This window comes from Globicephala melas, chromosome 6 (genome assembly GCF_963455315.2).
Source record: "Globicephala melas chromosome 6, mGloMel1.2, whole genome shotgun sequence".
NCBI classification, from domain to species: domain Eukaryota; kingdom Metazoa; phylum Chordata; class Mammalia; order Artiodactyla; family Delphinidae; genus Globicephala; species Globicephala melas.
Genome location: NC_083319.1, coordinates 62877799 through 62897148, shown reverse-complemented (window position 1 = coordinate 62897148; position 19350 = coordinate 62877799). Strand labels below are relative to the sequence as shown.

The window sequence follows — 19350 nt, the reverse complement described above, 5'->3', positions numbered from 1 at the left end:
TTCTTAGAGATGGAAGATTGAAGGAAACTGATCAGATCCTTGCTATTAACGGACAGGCACTTGATCAGACAATTACACATCAGCAGGCTATCAGCATCCTGCAGAAAGCTAAAGATACTGTCAAGCTGGTTATTGCCAGAGGCTCATTGCCTCAGCTCATCAGCCCCATAGTTTCCCGTTCTCCATCTGCGGCCAGCACAATTTCAGCTCACTCTAATCCGGTGAGTACATCAGATTTTCAAGAGGAACAGAACGTATTTTGCTATCTCTTTAAGGTTTTGTATGGGTTCACACTTCCTGTAGATTCTTTGTACTTCTTGGGTTTTTCCCTTTTTGTTGCATCTCTCTGTGGCCTGGAATATTTTTTATGTAATTATGATTAAGTTTAAGGCTTCTAAAAAATTTTTTTTAATTTAATTTAATTTATACAGCAGTTTCTTATTATCTATTGTATACATATTAGTGTATACATGTCAATCCCAATCTCCCAATTCATCCCACCACCACCACCCTGCCACCCCACGCTTTCCCCCTCGGTGTCCATACGTATGTTCTCTACATCTGTGTCTCTATTTCTGCCTTGCAAACCAGTTCATCTCTACCATTTTTCTAGATTCCACATATATGCATGAATATACGATATTTGTTCTTCTCTTTCTGACTTACTTCACTTTGTATGACAGTCCCTAGGTCCATCCTTGCCTCTACCAGTGACCCAATTTCATTCCTTTTAATGGCTGAGTTATATTCCATTATATGTACGTACCGCATCTTCTTTATCCATTCGTCTGTCAATGGGTATTTAGGTTGCTTCCATGTCCTGGCTATTGTAAATAGTGCTGCAGTGAACATTGGGGTGCATGTGTCTTTTTGAATTATGGTTTTCTCTGGGTATATGCCCATACCATATGCTGGGTCATATGGTAATTCTATTTTTAGTTTTTTAAGGAACCTCCATACTATTCTCCACAGTGGTTGTATCAATTAACCACTGGTTGGTGTATCATTGGTGGTGTATCATTCCCACCAACAGTGCAGGAGGGTTCCGTTTTCTCCACACCCTCTCCAGCATTTGTTGTTTGTAAATTTTCTGATATGCCCATTCTGACCGGTGTGAGGTGATACCTCATTGTAGTTTTGATTTGCATTTCTCTAATAATTAGTGATGTTGAGCGCTTTTCATGTGCTTCTTGGCCATCTGTATGTCTTCTTTGGAGAAATGTCTATTTAGGTCTTCTGCCCATTTTTGGATTGGGTTGTTTGTTTTTTAATACTGAGCTGCATGAGCTGTTTATATGTTTTGGAGATTAATCCTTTGTCCGTTGATTCATTTGCAAATATTTTCTCCCATTCTGAGGGTTGTCTTTTCATCTTGTTTATAGTTTCCTTTGCTGTGCAAAAGCTTTTAAGTTTCATTATGTTCCATTTGTTTATTTTGTTTTTATTTCCATTACTCTAGGAGGTGGGTCAAAAAGGATCTTGCTGTGATTTATGTCAAAGAGTGTTCTTCCTCTAAGGGTTTTATAGTATCCGGTCTTACATTTAGGTCTTGAATCCATTTTGAGTTTATTTTTGTGTATGGTGTTAGGGAGTGTTCTAATTTTATTCTTTACATGTAGCTGTCCAGTTCTCCCAGCACCACTTACTGAAGAGACTGTCTTTTCTCCATTGTATATCCTTGGCTCCTTTGTCATAGATTAGTTGATGATAGGTGTGTTCCATTGATCTATATTTCTGTTTTTGTGCCAGTACCATATTGTCTTGATTATTATGGTAGCTTTGTAGTATAGTCTGAAGTCAGGGAGTCTGATTCCTCTAGCTCCATTTTTTTCCCTCAAGATTGCTTTGGCTATTCGGGGTCTTTTGTGTCTCCATACAAATGTTAAGAGTTTTTGTTCTAGTTCTGTAAAAGATGCCATTGGTAATTTGATAGGGATTGCATTGAATCTGTAGATCGCTTTGGGTAGTATAGTCATTTTCACAATATTGATTCTTCCAATCCAAGAACATGGTGTGTCGCTCCATCTGTGTCATCTTTGATTTCTTTCATCAGTGTCTTATACTTTTCTGAGCACAGGTCTTTTACTACCTCCTTAGGTAGGTTTATTCCTAGGTATTTTATTCTTTTTGTTGCAGTGGTGAATGGGATTGTTACCTTTCTTTATGTAGCCTTTTTACTTGACATCATTCCTTAAAAAAAAAAAAAAAAAATTTTTAGTCCCTTAAAAAAGTTTACTCTAGGGACTTACCTGGCGGTCCACTGGTTAAGACTTCGCACTTCCACTGCCAAGGGCGCGGGTTCGATCCCTGGTCCGGGAACCGAGATCCCTCATGCCGTGCTGTGCAGCCAAAAAATAAATTAAAAAAGAAAAACAAAAAACAATCTTATTGATCTTATCAGAGTACGAGCTCTTTAAAAAAAAGAAAAAAGGAAAAAAAACCAGTTGACTCTAAGGGTAAGCAAATAAAATCTTAATTTTGCTTTGTAAAGTCACTGACAGCTGTCAGTGACTTTAAGAGGTCACTTTGTTTGGAATCTCGCCCAATAGGGTTTATGCAGAAGAAGTTCTTAACAGCTAACAGTCTTTCCTTGATCATCCCTTTTTTTTTTAAGTTCTACAAAGGATCTTGCAAATCTCTCTTTACCTGGTTAAATGCAGTCACTGTAATGATGTATTGATTATTTCAAGAATGGTTATATCAATAGCAGTAACAACATGTTGAAAGAGAAGTGTACTAAATAAAAGGGACCCTGTTAAAACTCATTATTATGTCTGCACTTAGTTATTTAATACTAATCACAAAATAATATTCATAGAGATCTCAACTGTAGTAATAATTTTAGTTTTTCGTAAAATGTTTTCAAATTCATATGGGGGCTTTGCTTTCAGGTTCACTGGCAGCACGTGGAGACTATTGAATTGGTAAATGATGGCTCTGGTCTGGGATTTGGCATTGTAGGAGGAAAAGCAACTGGCGTGATCGTGAAAACCATCTTGCCTGGAGGAGTAGCTGATCAGGTAAGCTACTCCAGCAGATTTTTTATGTTTTATCAAAAATACACCTTCATCTTTTACATTTCTGTTAGAAGAGAATTTGGCTTTAGACAGTGTCAGAATCTTCTCTTTCGCTGGACTTGTATGTAAAATGTTTTTCTTAGACCTGGGGAGAAATACATTTCAAGAGAGACCTTGATTTTCAGTTACAGTTACAGACAGTGATCTTAAGCCTCTTTAGAATCACAGACTAAAGCCCAGGTTGTGGTTTTGATCATTGTAGAGGTATATATCCTTTATTTTATGATTGTAAATCATGTTTATAAGCCTACTTATCTGTTTTATAGCTACAAGGTATTATGGAAAAAAGAATACTTCATTATTGAAGGGCGAAAAATAAGATTCATCTTGTCCCTTTAGTGATGGGTCACTGGTGTCATCTTTGTATATGAAGTACAGCCTGTTTTTATCTCTTAGAGTAGTTTATTAAAGCATTGCCATTTATGCTATGTAAAGTTGTTGGAGCATATGTGAGAAAATTGTAAAGTTACTAATTATGATTTACATTTTAATTTGACAAGTTCTAGTGTCTCTTTTGCCTTGGTTATAATGTTTTATATATAAAGCTGTTTGCTTTTGCATGTGTATTTGAACTTAAGTCACGTGCATCAAGTATTTTTCATATTGGTAAATGAAAGGCAGATTTATGGGCAACCTTATCAATTATTGAGAGTAACTCAATAGTATGTGCGTTTTCTTCCTTTTAAACATTAGCCAGTATCATGCAGTATCCAGTGAAATTTCTCTAATTGACAGGCTTGTGGTAAATCAGCTTTACCTTGTGTATAGAGCTGCACTGTCTAATACTGTAGGTACTGGCCACATATCACTTTTTAAATTCAAATTTGAATTAATTAAAATGAAATAAAATTACCACCCCAGTTCCTCCATTAGACGAGCTATATTTCAAGTGCTCTAGAGCAATATGTTGCTTGTAGCTTCCATATTGGACAATGCAGAACATTTCATCACTGCAGAAAGTTCTAGTGGACAGTGCCTGTATGGAGGCTTACCAGACTGCTGTTCACTTCCCTGGTTTATCTGAATTTAAGTCTCACAAATATTTCATCTGCAAATGAGTTTTTTAGGGATGCAAATTTTTGAAATGGCAATGCAGAAAATTGTGGTATTAACTCAGTGGATTTTTGTGGTTGATACTGTATTTTGAGTTATATATATTTGTGAAGTGAGTTATACTTCACCTTTCCTTAGTGGCATTTTCTGTTTATTTTATCCCTCAAAAAATTCACAGAAAGACTAGTGCTTTCTTGCATCGAGTGGGTAGAAATCAAATTGAAAAGGTCATATCAACTATTGATTTAAAGAATATTTATGAATTTCATTTACTTACATCACATTTAATGAAGTTAGCATGCTTCAAAAGACAGTTAACATCACAACCACATGTTTAATGTACCATGATTGGTAATTCATGTAATAGCTCTTTTTTTGTTATTACTCTCGTTCCCTCTAAATGAGGGATTTCTCTGATGAAGTTAATAATAATAACAACAACAATCTGACTAATCAATCCCTTTTTATTCAGCATGGGCGATTATGCAGTGGAGACCACATTCTAAAGATTGGTGACACAGATCTAGCAGGAATGAGCAGTGAGCAAGTAGCCCAGGTCCTCAGACAGTGTGGAAATAGAGTCAAATTGATGATTGCAAGAGGTGCCATGGAAGAACCAGCGGTGCCCACCTCTTTGGGCATCACGCTTTCCTCATCCCCATCTTCTACACCAGAGATGCGGGTAAGGAGATAAAAGCAGTTAATGGGAAAGTCATAGACTGTAGCACTTAGATGACAGTGGTGTTTATTTAGAAACTAGACTTATTAATGTTAGTGTATTAGTGCTAAAGAATGAAACAAAATTCAAATGTAATGATGTTTCAGCACTAATAATAGTTTATTAAATAGGAATAATGTCTAACAGGTGAAAGATAGATTGCTTAAAAATTCTAGATTACTGTTTTTGATTTTTCTCTAAGCACATTTATGAGGAAAATGTTTTGAAGTTTGGATATATTTTAAAGAATTATTTGCTACTAATACATAAAACATTTAATTCTATCTTTTTCTTACTTAGAAGAGTTTCTGTAAGGTGGGCTGTAAGTTCCAATCATTCCCTTTCAACACCTTGCTTCTTAGTGTCTTTTTGTGGGCAAGGTGGATAAATAAAGCTTACTAAAACCTTTCATTGTTGTTTTCAGGTATGTCATATAATTGTTATCAGATTTGTAATAAGTTGCTATTCTTGACCCACTTATATAATTTTTTTTAGAGAAAAGTTATGCTTTCGGGGTTGTGACAAAAGCTTCATAGGCGCAGAGCATTCCATCTTTGTTCTTAACTTGGTATGATAAAAGCTAGAATGTTTCAAAATTATTATAATGTGATGGTTATCTCAAATAGTTCAGGTCACAAGATGATAGTGGATTAAATATCAACAAAATAATTTTATCCAGAAATTTCTTAAATATTTAAGAAGAGAATTATGACCAATTTCTATATGAGCTTTATAGCAAATGCAAGTTCTACATTCCTTTCTTATAGATTTAAAAACAGTTATTTTCTAAACAGTTGCTACAAATTCTTTCTTTTAATATTCTAACCTCCTCCACAAGCCCTTTAAAACTTTATTAGAACACTTGAAATTTCCATGATTCTGTTGTTTTTAGGATTGAGTTTCGTTGCTATTTTTTGCAGGGAGAAAGAAGTAAAGAAAGAAAGCCTGTTTATGAAAGTATTTAAATGGCATTCTTTTGTGGTAAACAAAACATTTTATTCAGCAATATATAAATGAATGCAATACCAAAAACCACTTGATGTAATTGAAAGCTTAGAAAAATATCTATTCTGTGCATATCATCATTTGTGAAGCTTGTGCCCCTTTTAAAACCATTCGATAGTCAAATTGCCACCCTCTAAAATAGCACTTGCATAAGTCTTATTAAAAATAGAAGACACATTTGTTTCAATTGAAGCAGATTTCATCCTGTCATTTTCTTGTAATTATCTAAACTTTAAACTTTTGCTAAGTTTGCACAGATAATTATGTGCAATGAAAAAAATAAAACTTTACTATACAATTATATCTCATTTAGGTGACTTATCAGTGAGGTACAGAGTGTGCTTAAAGAAAATCAGAAACCATTACCAGCTCGCCCCAACCTGCATGTCCATTCGAACCAAAGACTTCATTCTTTTGTGATCTTCCTAGGGTTCTCTGTGGAATCTGCTGACACCACACTAGTATATAATGCCAACAACTTATTGATGACTTACTGTGCTAGTTCACTCATGCTTTATTCAGCGAGCCTTGCCCTTCAGTCCAATACATAATAACAAGTCTACATATTAGAGAAATCTGCTTTCAGGTACCACTCCAGGAATGAAGGAAATCATGTGTAAAGGCATTCTTTCCTTCTAAAAAGCTTTTTGTATTAAAGTTTGAATTTATAAAGCAAATACAAGGACAGTTTTTTTTTTTTTTTGCGGTACGTGGGCCTCTCACTGTTGTGGCCTCTCCCGTTGCGGAGCACAGGCTCCGGACGCGCAGGCTCAGCGGCCATGGATCACGGGCCTAGCCGCTCCGCGGCATGTGGGATCTTCCTGGACCGGGGCACGAACCCGCGTCCCCTGCATCGGCAGGCGGACTCTCAACCACTGCGCCACCAGGGAAGCCCCAAGGACAGTTTTAATTAGCTGTTTGATATATTTCACTGGCTTTCAAAATAATCATCAGTCTATTAATAGTATATCTGGAGGATAGATTCACATTTATGGTGTTAGAATCAGCTCTCAACTTAAGATAGTAATAACGGCATGTCTTGAGTGGGCAGTATGGCCCCTACATTCTAGGAGGAATTAACATACTGTGCAGCTTTTAAGAGCAGGGGTTCTGCAACCAGCTTATCTACATTTGAATTCTGCCTCTACTAGATTGCTGTTTGTCCTTGGAAAAGTTTGTGTTCCTCAGTTTCACCAGAGAAAAATTGACAGTAATTGTACCTACCTCATAGGCTTATTCTAAGGAGTAAATGAATTGAGACATGACAGGTGTCTGTTATATAGAAACTGCTCAATAATTGTTAGCTGGACTTGTTCTTATTCCTGATAGACAGTTGAGCAGAGTGATGCTTAGAAAAAAACAGTGGCAAAGCTAGATTTGAACTTGCTGATGTGGATTCAAAGTATGAGTTATTTTAACTGTATTACATCCTAACTTCTTCAAAAATGAAGATGAGCCATCCCTGAAAATAGAATTTGTTAATAAGAAACTGTCTAATTTTTAACATTTTGCACGCACAGACAATTATATATTTCTCTGATGGGGGTGTTCAGCTTTACTCTTGACATTCCTTTTGAGTAAAAATGTGATGCTGAGTCCAAGTTGTCAAGATTGAAGGAGTAATCCCTACTCTATAATTTTCTAGCTGAGTTCTCTAACACCCAATTACATCATATTATTTCTAAAGATTGTGGCTTAAAAAAGATTATCTTGTTTGTTTACATGTTTATTTATGTGTATATTTATTTATCAATTTTATTTTAGGTTGATGCTTCTACTCAGAAAAGTGAAGAAAATGAGACATTTGATGTAGAACTCACTAAAAATGTCCAAGGATTAGGAATTACCATTGCTGGTTACATTGGAGATAAAAAATTAGGTAGTTTTTAAACATTAATATTCTATTTCTTTCATCTTGGCAATTGCCTGTAATGTCTTTGTCTTATGAAATATTGAATCAACATAATGTATTTTCAGATTGTCATAAACTGATGGAAATCTTCCTTAGGAATGATTTAGTGCAGGCGACTCTGATATTTTATTTCAGACAAAACCATTGTCTTTTTCTGTAGCGTAAGTTTCTACTAGTGGTTTTCTTTGTGTGGTTGGTTGATTTATATCTGTGCAAAATTAGGATTTTATATTTGGAGAATGGAGGATGGGTATTGTTTGAGTGTGCTTTGTAAATAGTAAAGCAAAACAAAGCAAAAACAAACCTATTTCTAATCTTAGAACCTTCAGGAATCTTTGTAAAGAGCATTACAAAGAGCAGTGCTGTTGAACATGATGGAAGAATCCAAATTGGAGACCAAATTATAGCAGTAAGTACACATTTAATAACAGCTTTGTTAATTTTCATGGTTGAGAGATGCATTCTCCTAGTTCATGCAGTTTTGAGAACTACAGGTAGCTCTGTACTAATTGAAGCTTGCTTTGGTGGTTTGAGCTGTCATCACAATTACTCATTATTTTGTGGAAGTCAGAGCATTGGATAGAAGCTTTATTGATACCTTTTCTAAAGGTGGGACACTTTCTTGACTAACTGCTAATACATCTGCTTTCTGGTTTTAATGATTTGGGTACATTAATAATCATACTTGTATTTTAGCTGCAGATGCTCCAAAACTAAAGACCAGACATTATCACTTTTAGTGTACTTGAATCTGAAATTGGGTTGTGTGCATTTTTTTACATCAGCTTCAGAATGACACTATTTTTGTTGGCACCATGACCAGGGCTCCTTTTAGCTGTAAGACTATAAAGGAATAAAAGAAATAAAGCCAGATCCTCTTGGTTAGATCAAGCTCATAATTGTATCCTAGTAACATTAGTACGTTTTGACCACATAGCTGTTCAAGGTAGTATAAAAAGAATCCAACTTTCAGTTCAGTGTTCAGTGGAAACTGGACTACCCTAACTACTTCTCAGAACACGAATCCCAGAGACCCTGCGTCAAGGGCTTTCTGGTTAAATAAGTTTAGGAAAAACTGCCTGTGATATCATTTCTTAGGGGTCCACAATGCACATTGAAAAATCAAAACCTGAGAAGTTTCCCAATAAAGAAACTTGTTTAACTCTTTTACTTCAGAGGTTCCTAAACTTTTGTAATCATGTTCTTTCTTCCCTCAAACATATATTATATTCTTTGGAGTACATTTTGGGGAATGCTGATTTATCTTAATATATATTTGTTTATGTGTAATGAAGTCTGTTTTCCCCTTGGGATCTTAATAGTAGTTAAGATAGAAGAGTCCTTGTTCACTGCAGCATTATTCACAAGAGCTAAGATGAGTAAGTGACCCAGAGGTCCATCTGCAGATGAATGGATAAACAAAATGTGGTATATACATACAATAAAATATTATTTAGTCTTATAAAGAAGGAAATTCTGTCACATTCTACAACAAAACCTTGAGAACATTATGCTAAGTGAAATAAGCCAGGCACAAAAAGTCATAGCAACAGAAAGTAGAACAGTTGTTGTGAGGGGCTGGTTAGAGGAGGAAATGGGGAGAAGTTGTTCAATGGGTATAGTTTCAGTTTTGCAAGATGAAAATGTTCTGGAGATGTATCGTATAACAACATGAATATACTTAACACTACTGAACTATATACTTAAAAATGGATAAGAGTAAATTTTATGTTTTGTGTTTTCTTTCACATTTAACAGAAAGATAGAGATGTCCTTTATCAGTCTCTGCTCTTTGCTTCTACATTGCAACTCTGTGACTTTTCTTGACCTTTGTTCTATAAAACTCCTAACTACACCTGTTTACCTCTTGAAATCTGCTCTAAAGACCAAGTTGTGCGTGCCACCTAAGCTGGTCATATCCTGGGAAAGAGCTTTCCCATTGTATCTCTATTTTAACATACAATGAAACTTAACTACTTTACTTTTTTTTTTTATTTTGGAGGAAAAGGAGAGGGAGAGAGTGAATATATACATATTCTAAATCCATATCTGATAAAGAATTAAAAATTGAATATATAGCTAATGTACTTGCCCCCCAGACTATATATTTGAATCTAATAGAAAGCTTTTTTAAAAACCAGCATTCTTGAGATATAACTCACAGAACATACAATTTGCCCATTTAAAGTGTATGATTCAGAAGCTTTTAGTATCTTTACAGTTGTGCGTTCATGATCACAATCAATTTTAGAACATTTTCATTAACCTTTAAAAGAAACCCATCCCATTAGCAGTTACTCCCTAATTCCTCCATCCTCCCAGCCCTGCACAACTACCAATCTACTTCCTATCTCAATAGATTTGCCTATTCTGGACATTTCATGTAAATGGAATCATTCAGTAGGTGGTCCTTTGTGATTTGCTTCTTTTGCTTAGCATAATGTTTTCAAGGTTCATCTATGTTGTAGCATGTATCAATTCTTAATTTCTTTTCTTTTTTTTTTTTTTTTGCGGTACGTGGGCCTCTCACTGTTGTGGCCTCTCTCGTTGCGGAGCACAGGCTCCGGACGCACAGGCTCAGCGGCCATGGCTCACGGGCCCAGCTGCTCCGCAGCATGTGGGATCTTCCCAGACTGGGGCATGAACCCGTGTCCCCTGCATCGGCAGGCGGACTCTCAACCACTGCGCCACCAGGGAAGCCCCTTAATTTCTTTTTATAGCTGAATAATATTCCATTGTAGAGACACACTACATTTTATTTATCCATTCATTAGTTGATGGACATTTGAGTTGTTTCCACTTTTTGGCTATTACAGACAATGCCGCTGTGAACATTCATGTACAAACTTTTGTGTGGAAGTATGTTTTCATTTCTCCTGGGTGTATACTTAGGAGTGGAAATGCTGGATCATATAACTCCATGTTTAACCATTTAGCAAGAAGCAAGATTCCTTAACCTACAAAATTGGGATAAAGACACTTCCCTTGTATGATTTTTAGGAAAACCAAATGAGTTGTTTATTTAAAATACATAGTATGCATGGCACATAAGTACAGTTTAATTAAGCAGATATTTATTAAGGGTCTGAAATGATTACACATTTAAGTCTCATAAAAGTTTCCTTTCAAGCTTGTCATTGTTTTCATTCTTATATAAGTGGAATCTCAAATATAATTTCGCTTAGGCAAGATCAGTGCTAAAGGAAATTTTTGACTCAAAAGCAGAAGCACCCTTCTTCTGAAGTATTTTCTTGCTTTCAATAAAATCACTGTCTTTGCTGTCATCAGTGTTATATTTTTAATTTTTAGCAACATTCTCTTCAAAGTTGGAAGCACCTCGACTTTTAAGGAACATGATGCAGTACTTTTGATCATGCATTAATTTTGTGCAAAATACCATCATCTTGTGGGCTTTTGAGATACGGGTAGGAAAGTTCTTCACACTAGTTCCTTTTCACAACTGCTGTATTTGATTTTTTTTTTTTCAATTTTGTCCTAGCAGCAGCTATTTGGAACTATGTTTTTATTTTGTAATTGTTGAGATGGTGAGAAGATTAAGAAATTATTTCCTACTATTTTGAGGATGTATTATTTTGAAACATTAAACTCTTTTGTTATAAGATTCCTGTTTTACGAATTGTGCTCTGTTGACCCCTAGAGTTTCACTGTAGACATTACGGGGCGGGGAATAGAGACTATTTTTCCCACATTATATATTGGTATTCTATATAGGAATTATTTAATAAAAGGTCTATTTTTTTTTTAAAGTTGACCAACCTTGTCATTAGATAAAATCATATACTCATTTTTTTAGATTGGTATACAGAGATCCTTGATAAAAGCAGTATAGAATTAACGTCTGATTTAAAAAAAATTCTAAACAAGCATATATTGATAAATAAGGAAAGGTATCAAGTGTTGCCTTTGGTATTCTGTGACTTTGTTAATAGTCCCAAGTTTTGTATGTGTGTATAGGTATAGGCCACATTGGAGGAGGCTTGGCCAGCTAGATTGAGTGTGCTAAGGAGCTGGGCTTTTCCATTTGTTCTAACTAGGATTTCTCCCCTTATTAATTGCACCTGTTAATTGTGGTATCTGCACTGCACATTTTGAGGATGTTGGATCTCTCCTTGAGATGGCACATAGGCAGTTTACTGCCATTGCACCTAGTTCCACAGCACTTTTGTCTCTGGGACAGTTGGGTCTGAAACCACCTCTTAACTCTCTTCCTGTGATATTGAGGGATCAGAGATGGCCTGAGCCCTGATTTAGGTTTTGGTGACCTTGTCTCATATGTATGATGGGTGTAATTATGTTGATCAGAAACTGCTCCCATAGGGCTTGGGGTTTTCATGTTTATTAATCACTTCTTCACTTTATTAATAATAATAACAGTTTCTGAGCATCTTTCCAGTACAAAGTGCCATGTGCTGTAATTTTGGGAAAGTGGGTACCATTATTCTCCTATTACAGATGAAGATACTGAGAAATTTGAACCAACGTCTAGGTTTAAAAGTCCGTGGTTATTCCATTATAGCAATTTCTTCTGTGCTAGTACCTACCATCTCTGACATTTGTGTAAGGAATATATTTTAAAATTCAGGTCATCAGGTTTTGAAAAAAAGGGAAAAATGTGTTTTTTTTCCTTTACATAATGAACTTTATTGCTACTAAGTAGGAAAAATCTACTTTATTGCTACTTAGTAGAAAAAATCATATACATTCGATTTTTCTTAGTGAAACTGCATTTAAAAATTGAGCCATAAAGGGCTTCCCTGGTGGCGCAGTGGTTGAGAGTCCGCCTGCCGATGCAGGGGACACGGGTTCGTGCCCCGGTCCGGGAGGATCCCACATGCCGTGGAGATCCGTGGGATCTTCCCAGACGGGCACAAACCCGTGTCCCCTGCATCGGCAGGCGGACTCTCAACCACTGCGCCACCAGGGAAGCCCTGCCACTGTTTTCTTATGTTGAATTTTAAATCTGATTAATCTCTTAGTCAGCTAGAGTGTTTTTTAGTAAATTTTAAATGAAAGAATGTGTTGGTAGACTTTCTGAACCTTTTCTGTCTGATAACCTCTTCTGTTGCCTTTGCACACTTGAATGATTTGGCTCGGGATAACATAGACTTTGCATAAGGAAGACTTAGGGGGGATAATCTTAAACAACCTTGGAAATTTTGTCATCAACTCTCTTTTAGTTTTTTATAGGGAAGGGTCTTCCCTTTTCCCTGGAAGAAATCTTAGGCAAGTGCCATGACTTACATTGTTCTTAGAGAGTAAAAGGCCTTTGGCCAATCAAAAATCACCAAATACAACCCCAATTTAGTATTAAAAATTTCCCTTCCTAAAGAATTAATTTCAGACTGCCTCCCTGGCCTCCCAGAAGCCTGCTATGAACTGATGGCTTACATAGGGATAGAGAATGCACTCTCCAGTATGTCTTCCCTACCTAGCTTTTCTTTTCCTCCCTCACCTTCTCATTTGCTTTCTGACTCTTACCAGTGTAAAAGGTGAGAGAAGGAAGAGAGGAAAAGACAGTAAGACACTTCATCCTTGACTGACACTGTTGTAAGATGGCTTTGTACTGAGTGAACCTGGAGGATATTCAAAACCGACTGTCATTTAGGGTTCCTTCTTGGATTCCTGAGAGATCCTTGTGGAGATATTTGAACTTTCCATGACAGATGGTAGATTTTTTCATCTGACTGACTCTTCTTCCCTTTGGCCCTGGTTTCTCAGCATTCTGCTCCATAGATTCTCTCTTTGGGGTGCCATTATTCCCTAGGAGTACTCTTGGGTAGGTTTCAAGATGGCTCCAGCCTGGCTGTCTCGTGTGTGTGTGTGTGTGTTTGTGTGTGTGTGTCTGTGTGTGTCTGTGTGTGTGTCTGTGTGTGTGTGTGTGTGTGGTCCCCTTCTGGTCTGTGCCCAGACAGAGTTAGGCTTTTGAGCAGTTCTCAACATAATAGTTTTCTCTTGCTTCACTTTCCGAGCAGTTAAACAGCCTCTCCCTTAACCTCCTTACAGAGCTAGACACAGTCTACTACCTTCTTCCCTACAACACGTGATGCAGCTCTTCTGACTTGTGGTCAAAGGCTAAACATCTAGGTGGAGTGGGGACTTACAACACTCTTCTCTCTAGAAAAAAACAAAACAAACCTCCTTTAAATTTTTCCTAATCTCTAACAACCCAGCCCATTTATGCCCTAAATGTGTACAAATTATAATTCTTGACCAGTTAGTTTAAATTTCTGCATGGTGGCCATCTCACAACACGATATAGGATATAAATAATCATAGCATCTCAAACATAATTTCCATTTTCACATATGTTAACACTGAATATAAAATTTTGGGTTTGTAATTTCTTTCACAAAGGATTACCTGCTCACTCTGTTGCCTAGATGCTGATAGATTTTTTTCTTTTGATTTTTGAAATCTAAGAATTTAACCATGATATGTCCGGTGTTAGTTTTTTTCCCCTAGTTTTTCATATACCTCTGATTTATAGAGGCAAATTTCTTTATCTACTAATCATTTCTTTGATTATTTTTTTTCCTCAGTTATTTTTTTTTACTTCCTCAATTATTTTCCTCAATTATTTTTTTCCTCAACTATTTTTTTCTCAATTATTCTCTTCTCAATTATTCTCTTCTCAATTATTCTCTTCTTCAATTTTCCTCAATTATTCTCTTCTCCTTGTATTTCTTTTCACAATTACATTGATTTTCTAGATCAGCCACATTATGTCTTCAGTCTTATTTCCCTGACCATTTTTATCTATTTATTCTTATCCTCTGAAATATGGGAAAATTGCATATTCCTGTCTTCCATTCCTTGACTTTGTTTTTGCAGTATTTAAAATCCTGTTGACTGCCTTCACTGTAACAGTTTTCTTTTTCTTTTTTGGTAGATACTTGTTCCTTCTTTGTATGTATAATCCCTACTTCCATCAATATAATGAATTATGAATTCCTTTGAAGGGAAGTTTCAGAAAATACCTTTTTTCCTGTTCACTGCAGTGACAGGAAAGATGGAAGATGTTTGTACTGATGCTTCAGGGCACTTGCCTTCTTTTGGACTGTGGTATTCAATTCTTGTGACCTTTAGTTATTCTCAGAGATCTCAGTGAGAACTATGCTTGTACAAAAGGGAGTTGAGATGGATTTCTGTACAAATAATTCAGGAATTGACAAAGCAAGAAGGAAGGGGAAAGTTTAAATTTAGTCAGTTTCACTTGTAGATTAATAGAGAGGAAACCGGGAAACCACAATGGGGAACGTTACCTCTCTATAGTAAGAGATTGTTTTCTTTGTGTAACCTGGAGTTAGTTGGGGTTGTGTGCGTATGCATGTGTGTGCATAGTGTGACTTCACTGCACATATGTAATTCTGTGCTGCCCCATGCTCCCAGCTTGGTGTGACCTCTAGCACTTGGTGTAGTTTTTAGAATCACTGGTTAGGGTCCACATGTACCATCTGACTTTCTTTTTTTTTTTTTTTTTGTGGTACGCGGACCTCTCACTGTCGTGGCCTCTCCCGTTGTGGAGCACAGGCTCCGGACGCGCAGGCTTAGCGGCCATGGCTCACGGGCCCAGCCGTTCTGCGTCATGTGGGATATTCCCGGACCAGGGCACAAACCCGTGTCCCCTGCATCGGCAGGCGGACTCCCAACCACTGCGCCACCAGGGAAGCCCTGACTTCCTCCTTTTAATGAAGGGCAGTTGTTGGATTTTACTGAAGTTTCATCTTAACAGACGAGAGAAACTATTCCCTCAAATTTAGAGATCCAGCTGGCCTGCCTTCAATCTCGTCATGTTCAGACCATTCCTCATAGAAGTTCCTCCAAGTTACTGGTATAGGGACTTGTCTTCTTCCATGGTTTCCAGTTTTGTTATGGTGTTTTCTCTGTTATTATATTTTTACTAGTCTTTCCAAGAGGGAATCAACAAGGTGGTGGTGGGAGGAAAGAGGAGAGTGTTAGACACCTATGTGCAAGTTGCCATTTAGCTCAAAAGTGTCGTACAAAACTTAAGTAACTTCCAAAGTCCAGTTGATCATTTAGATCAGAGGTCTCTAGGTTTCTGACTGAATATCCCCATTGGTAAAAAAATCTGTATCTATCGATCTATAAACTACCCCTTTCTCCTTCCTCTTTTATCCTCTCTATATATTCATATATGATATATGTTGTTTTGTATGTATTATATATATTGTTTTATATACATAGTTAATGTATGTATTATATATGTGTGTGTGTAAAACAAATGAGATTTAAAATATGTTTAATTAAGAGTGTGTTATATTCTTCCAGAAACCTCTGCAGTAAGGGTACTTCATCTTGGAGATCACTGATCTAGGTCTTTATTGTAGTTCTCATTCATTTAGTAAATATTTGAGTGCCTAATGTGGTCAGCACTGTGCTCAGAAAAGCATGACACTTAATAGCCATTTTATAGTCATTTCACAATTCAAAAGGAATATCAGTGACTTTGAATTTCAACATTAAATTTATTGTTCCAGTTTTCCAAATTGTTTTCAAATTTTATGTATTAAAAAAATAAGGTGTTATAATCTGCATTTATTTATTCAAAAATATAATTTGCTTTCCAAATAAACCTTTGACATATGAGCCAGTTTCTCATTTCTCATTTGTGAATATCTACTGTGTGAACAGCACTGTGTTTTTGTTTGTTTATTTGTTTGTTTTGGTGGCCGCATGGCCTGTGGGCTCTTAGTTCCCTGGCCAGGGATCGAACCCCAGGCCATTGGCAGTGAGAACGCGGAGTCCTAACCACTGGACCGTGAGGGAATTCCCAGCACTGTGTTTGATGCCACACAGAGCCTGTCCTCTTGGAGGATGCAGAAATAAACCAAATAACGACAGAAAACGTAAAATTAAATTTCTGATAAGTGCTGTGAAGGAGAAATGGTAAAGGGGACTTTGACTAAAGTCCGGGGCCTCAAGATAGCTTAACTGTGGAAATAACTATTGAACTGAGATCTAAAGTACTTATGGGTGTTTTAGTAAATAGATAAGAAAGAGCATGGGCTGGAGCAGGCTGTCCAGAGAGTCTAGACTGAGGGAACAGAACTTGCAAAGACCTCACGGCTGAAGGGAGCACTGCAGGTCAGAGAAACGGAAATGGTCCTCTGGGGCTGGAGTGCAGAGAAATAGGCAGCATCCCGCAGGATGAGGTTGGTGATGGGAGGTGGGGTTGACACAGCCATCCTAAGCCATGTTAAAAATTTGGAGCATTGTCTCAAGGAGTGTTCTACGAAAGGCCGGGGTGGGGGGTGATGGAATCATATCTGTAGTTTGGAAAGGTCACAGGGGCACCATCAAGTGTTTTGTCATTTGTGAACTATAAAAAGGGAAAATATTTTTTGAAGAGGCAAAGAAATAAAAAGGAAGGTAGTTTTGTCATCTTTCTTTTTTTAAAGCCGGTGTAAGTATGATTTCGGAATTCGTCAGCCCTCTCAGTAGCCACTTCCTCACTGTCTTCTATACCTCTGTATCCTGCCTAGGACTGATTTCCAAACTTGACTGTGCGTTAGGTTCCCCTAAGAAATATAAAAGAATATTTTAAAAGGTGGAGAATCCTGGCCCCCTCTCTAGACTCGCTGGCTCATAATTTCTGGAAGTGAGACCCCTTAGTTTGTATTAAAACAGATGAAACACTCCTGCGTGATTCCAGTGCGTCTGAGCCAGTACTGGTCCCCAGACAGGTTTTAGCCCATCCCCCCACCTAGGGGAATACTCATTCCCAATTTTGTTCTCACTGACAAGCAGTAACCGTGTGTTTCGTGGGTTGGTAATACAGCTATCCTTTTATTTTTAACATGTCTTGTTCTTATCATAGGTAGATGGCACAAACCTTCAAGGTTTTACCAATCAACAAGCAGTAGAGGTGTTGCGACACACAGGACAGACTGTTCACCTGACATTAATGAGGAGAGGAGCAAAGCAGGACGCTGAGCTCGCGTCACGGGAGGACATCACAAAAGATGCAGTTTTGTCTCCTGTTAATGCAAGTGTAAGCAAAGGTAAGGCCACGTGAATCTGGTTTTCAGTTAGACTCTTAACATCATTTTGTATTTTTTCTAATTCTGAAATTATTTAAAGAGTCACTTTTTGTCTTAAGTATTCATTATGAACCAAGTAAAAAGGGAATTTATTAAAGTTGAGATTAACTGGAACCAGAGATGCATCCATTAACTATAGAATGGGCTTCCGAATAAAGCAGATTTCTATACTGTTTATTCAGTCACCACTTCTCATTTGGAAACACGTGCAGTCATTTGCTTTCTGTCCTTGCCTTACTTTTGGATGTCATTGCTACATTTTCTCTTTAGGGGGAAATATGTTCTGCCTAGATTATGTGTGTGACCCCCATAATGTTTCTAAATGCCCACCCTTTCCTTGAAGGAATCAACTTTAATTCAGTGTGTAGGCTTGGCTAGCTCAGTCAGTAGACCATGAGACTCCTATTTCCACATTTAGAAATGCCATTCATAAGCTGTTTGTACATGGATATGTCTGAAAATTACTGAAATCCTCGTGTAGCTCCCTGATGCAAGTATTTATTGCTAGAAGTCAGGCTGTTGGTTTGAAAGTGTGTTTTATTTCTCAGACTGTTGACCTTTCTGGTATTTATGCCGTACACTACTAATTGCAGACCAGGAGAGAGGGAAGCAAGTCACAGGAGAACTTCATTACTTCTTTGTACCATTAACAGAAGAACTTTAAGTACATGTGGTTGATGAAAAGTTTACCTACAAAAAGCAAACTCTCATTTAGGTGTTCAAATAAAGCGGGGTTTGAAAAATTCAAGTGCTTGATTATATTACAGACATAACTACTAAACTTTCTTATCTTTAAGAAAATTATGAAGAAGATGAAGATTCTTTATCTTTGAGGAGAAACACCAGCATATTACCAATTGAAGAAGAAGGTAAACACTTGGAGCCAGGTTTTTATGTTCTTTATTGATTTTTAGAGAAATGATTTTTATAGATGTGATTCAACCTCTCTGGATATATTGTAAATTACAAAAAAAAAAAAAAACTTTCAAAAAAGATTCTTGAAAATCCTTATTTACAGATTGATTAATTGCTCCAGTAGATTAAAATAGTTTATAGCTGGCAGATTTTCTTGCTGAGTCCGTCTTTTTTTTTCTTCTACATTTTTTTAAATCAGAACCTTTAGGAATCATTCAGTTACATACATGGCTTTATTTCATTCCCCTTATTTCTTAGGATAGATCCAAGTTGTCTCTTCTTGAGCAAGCAGTAATGAAGTTAAAAGGATTTTTTAAATAAACACAAGAGAATCTTTAAAGCATAAGCTCTTAGGAATGAAATTATCCTTATTTTGGGGACTTTTTCTTCTAAATTTTTCGAAAGTTTTAAATTTTGAAAGGAATTACATGAGAAATTATTAAGCCTCTCTGAGGTTTCTCTCACTATATACCTAGAATTCATCAAACTGTTTCAAAAATTTTAGGGCGGCATAGTTTTAGTATATAATTATGCCCGAATGTTGCTGCCTTTGTTTTAGGCTGGATGCTGTGTGCTTCCCTGACCTGT

General features: G+C 36.8%; 1 protein-coding gene across 7 annotated transcripts in view; it reads left to right on the top strand.

Annotated features, from left to right (window-relative positions):
• The window catches only part of MPDZ (multiple PDZ domain crumbs cell polarity complex component), a 167851-nt gene that overhangs the window by 60107 nt on the left and 88394 nt on the right, over positions 1-19350 (top strand). For all 7 annotated transcript variants that reach the window (XM_060300935.1, XM_030877169.2, XM_030877168.2 and 4 more), the window contains 7 exons: positions 8-221; positions 2892-3020; positions 4603-4812; positions 7618-7732; positions 8086-8174; positions 17625-17808; positions 18645-18716. In XM_060300935.1, the coding sequence (XP_060156918.1) occupies positions 8-221; positions 2892-3020; positions 4603-4812; positions 7618-7732; positions 8086-8174; positions 17625-17808; positions 18645-18716 (1013 nt within the window). The remainder of the gene's footprint in view (positions 1-7; positions 222-2891; positions 3021-4602; positions 4813-7617; positions 7733-8085; positions 8175-17624; positions 17809-18644; positions 18717-19350) is intronic.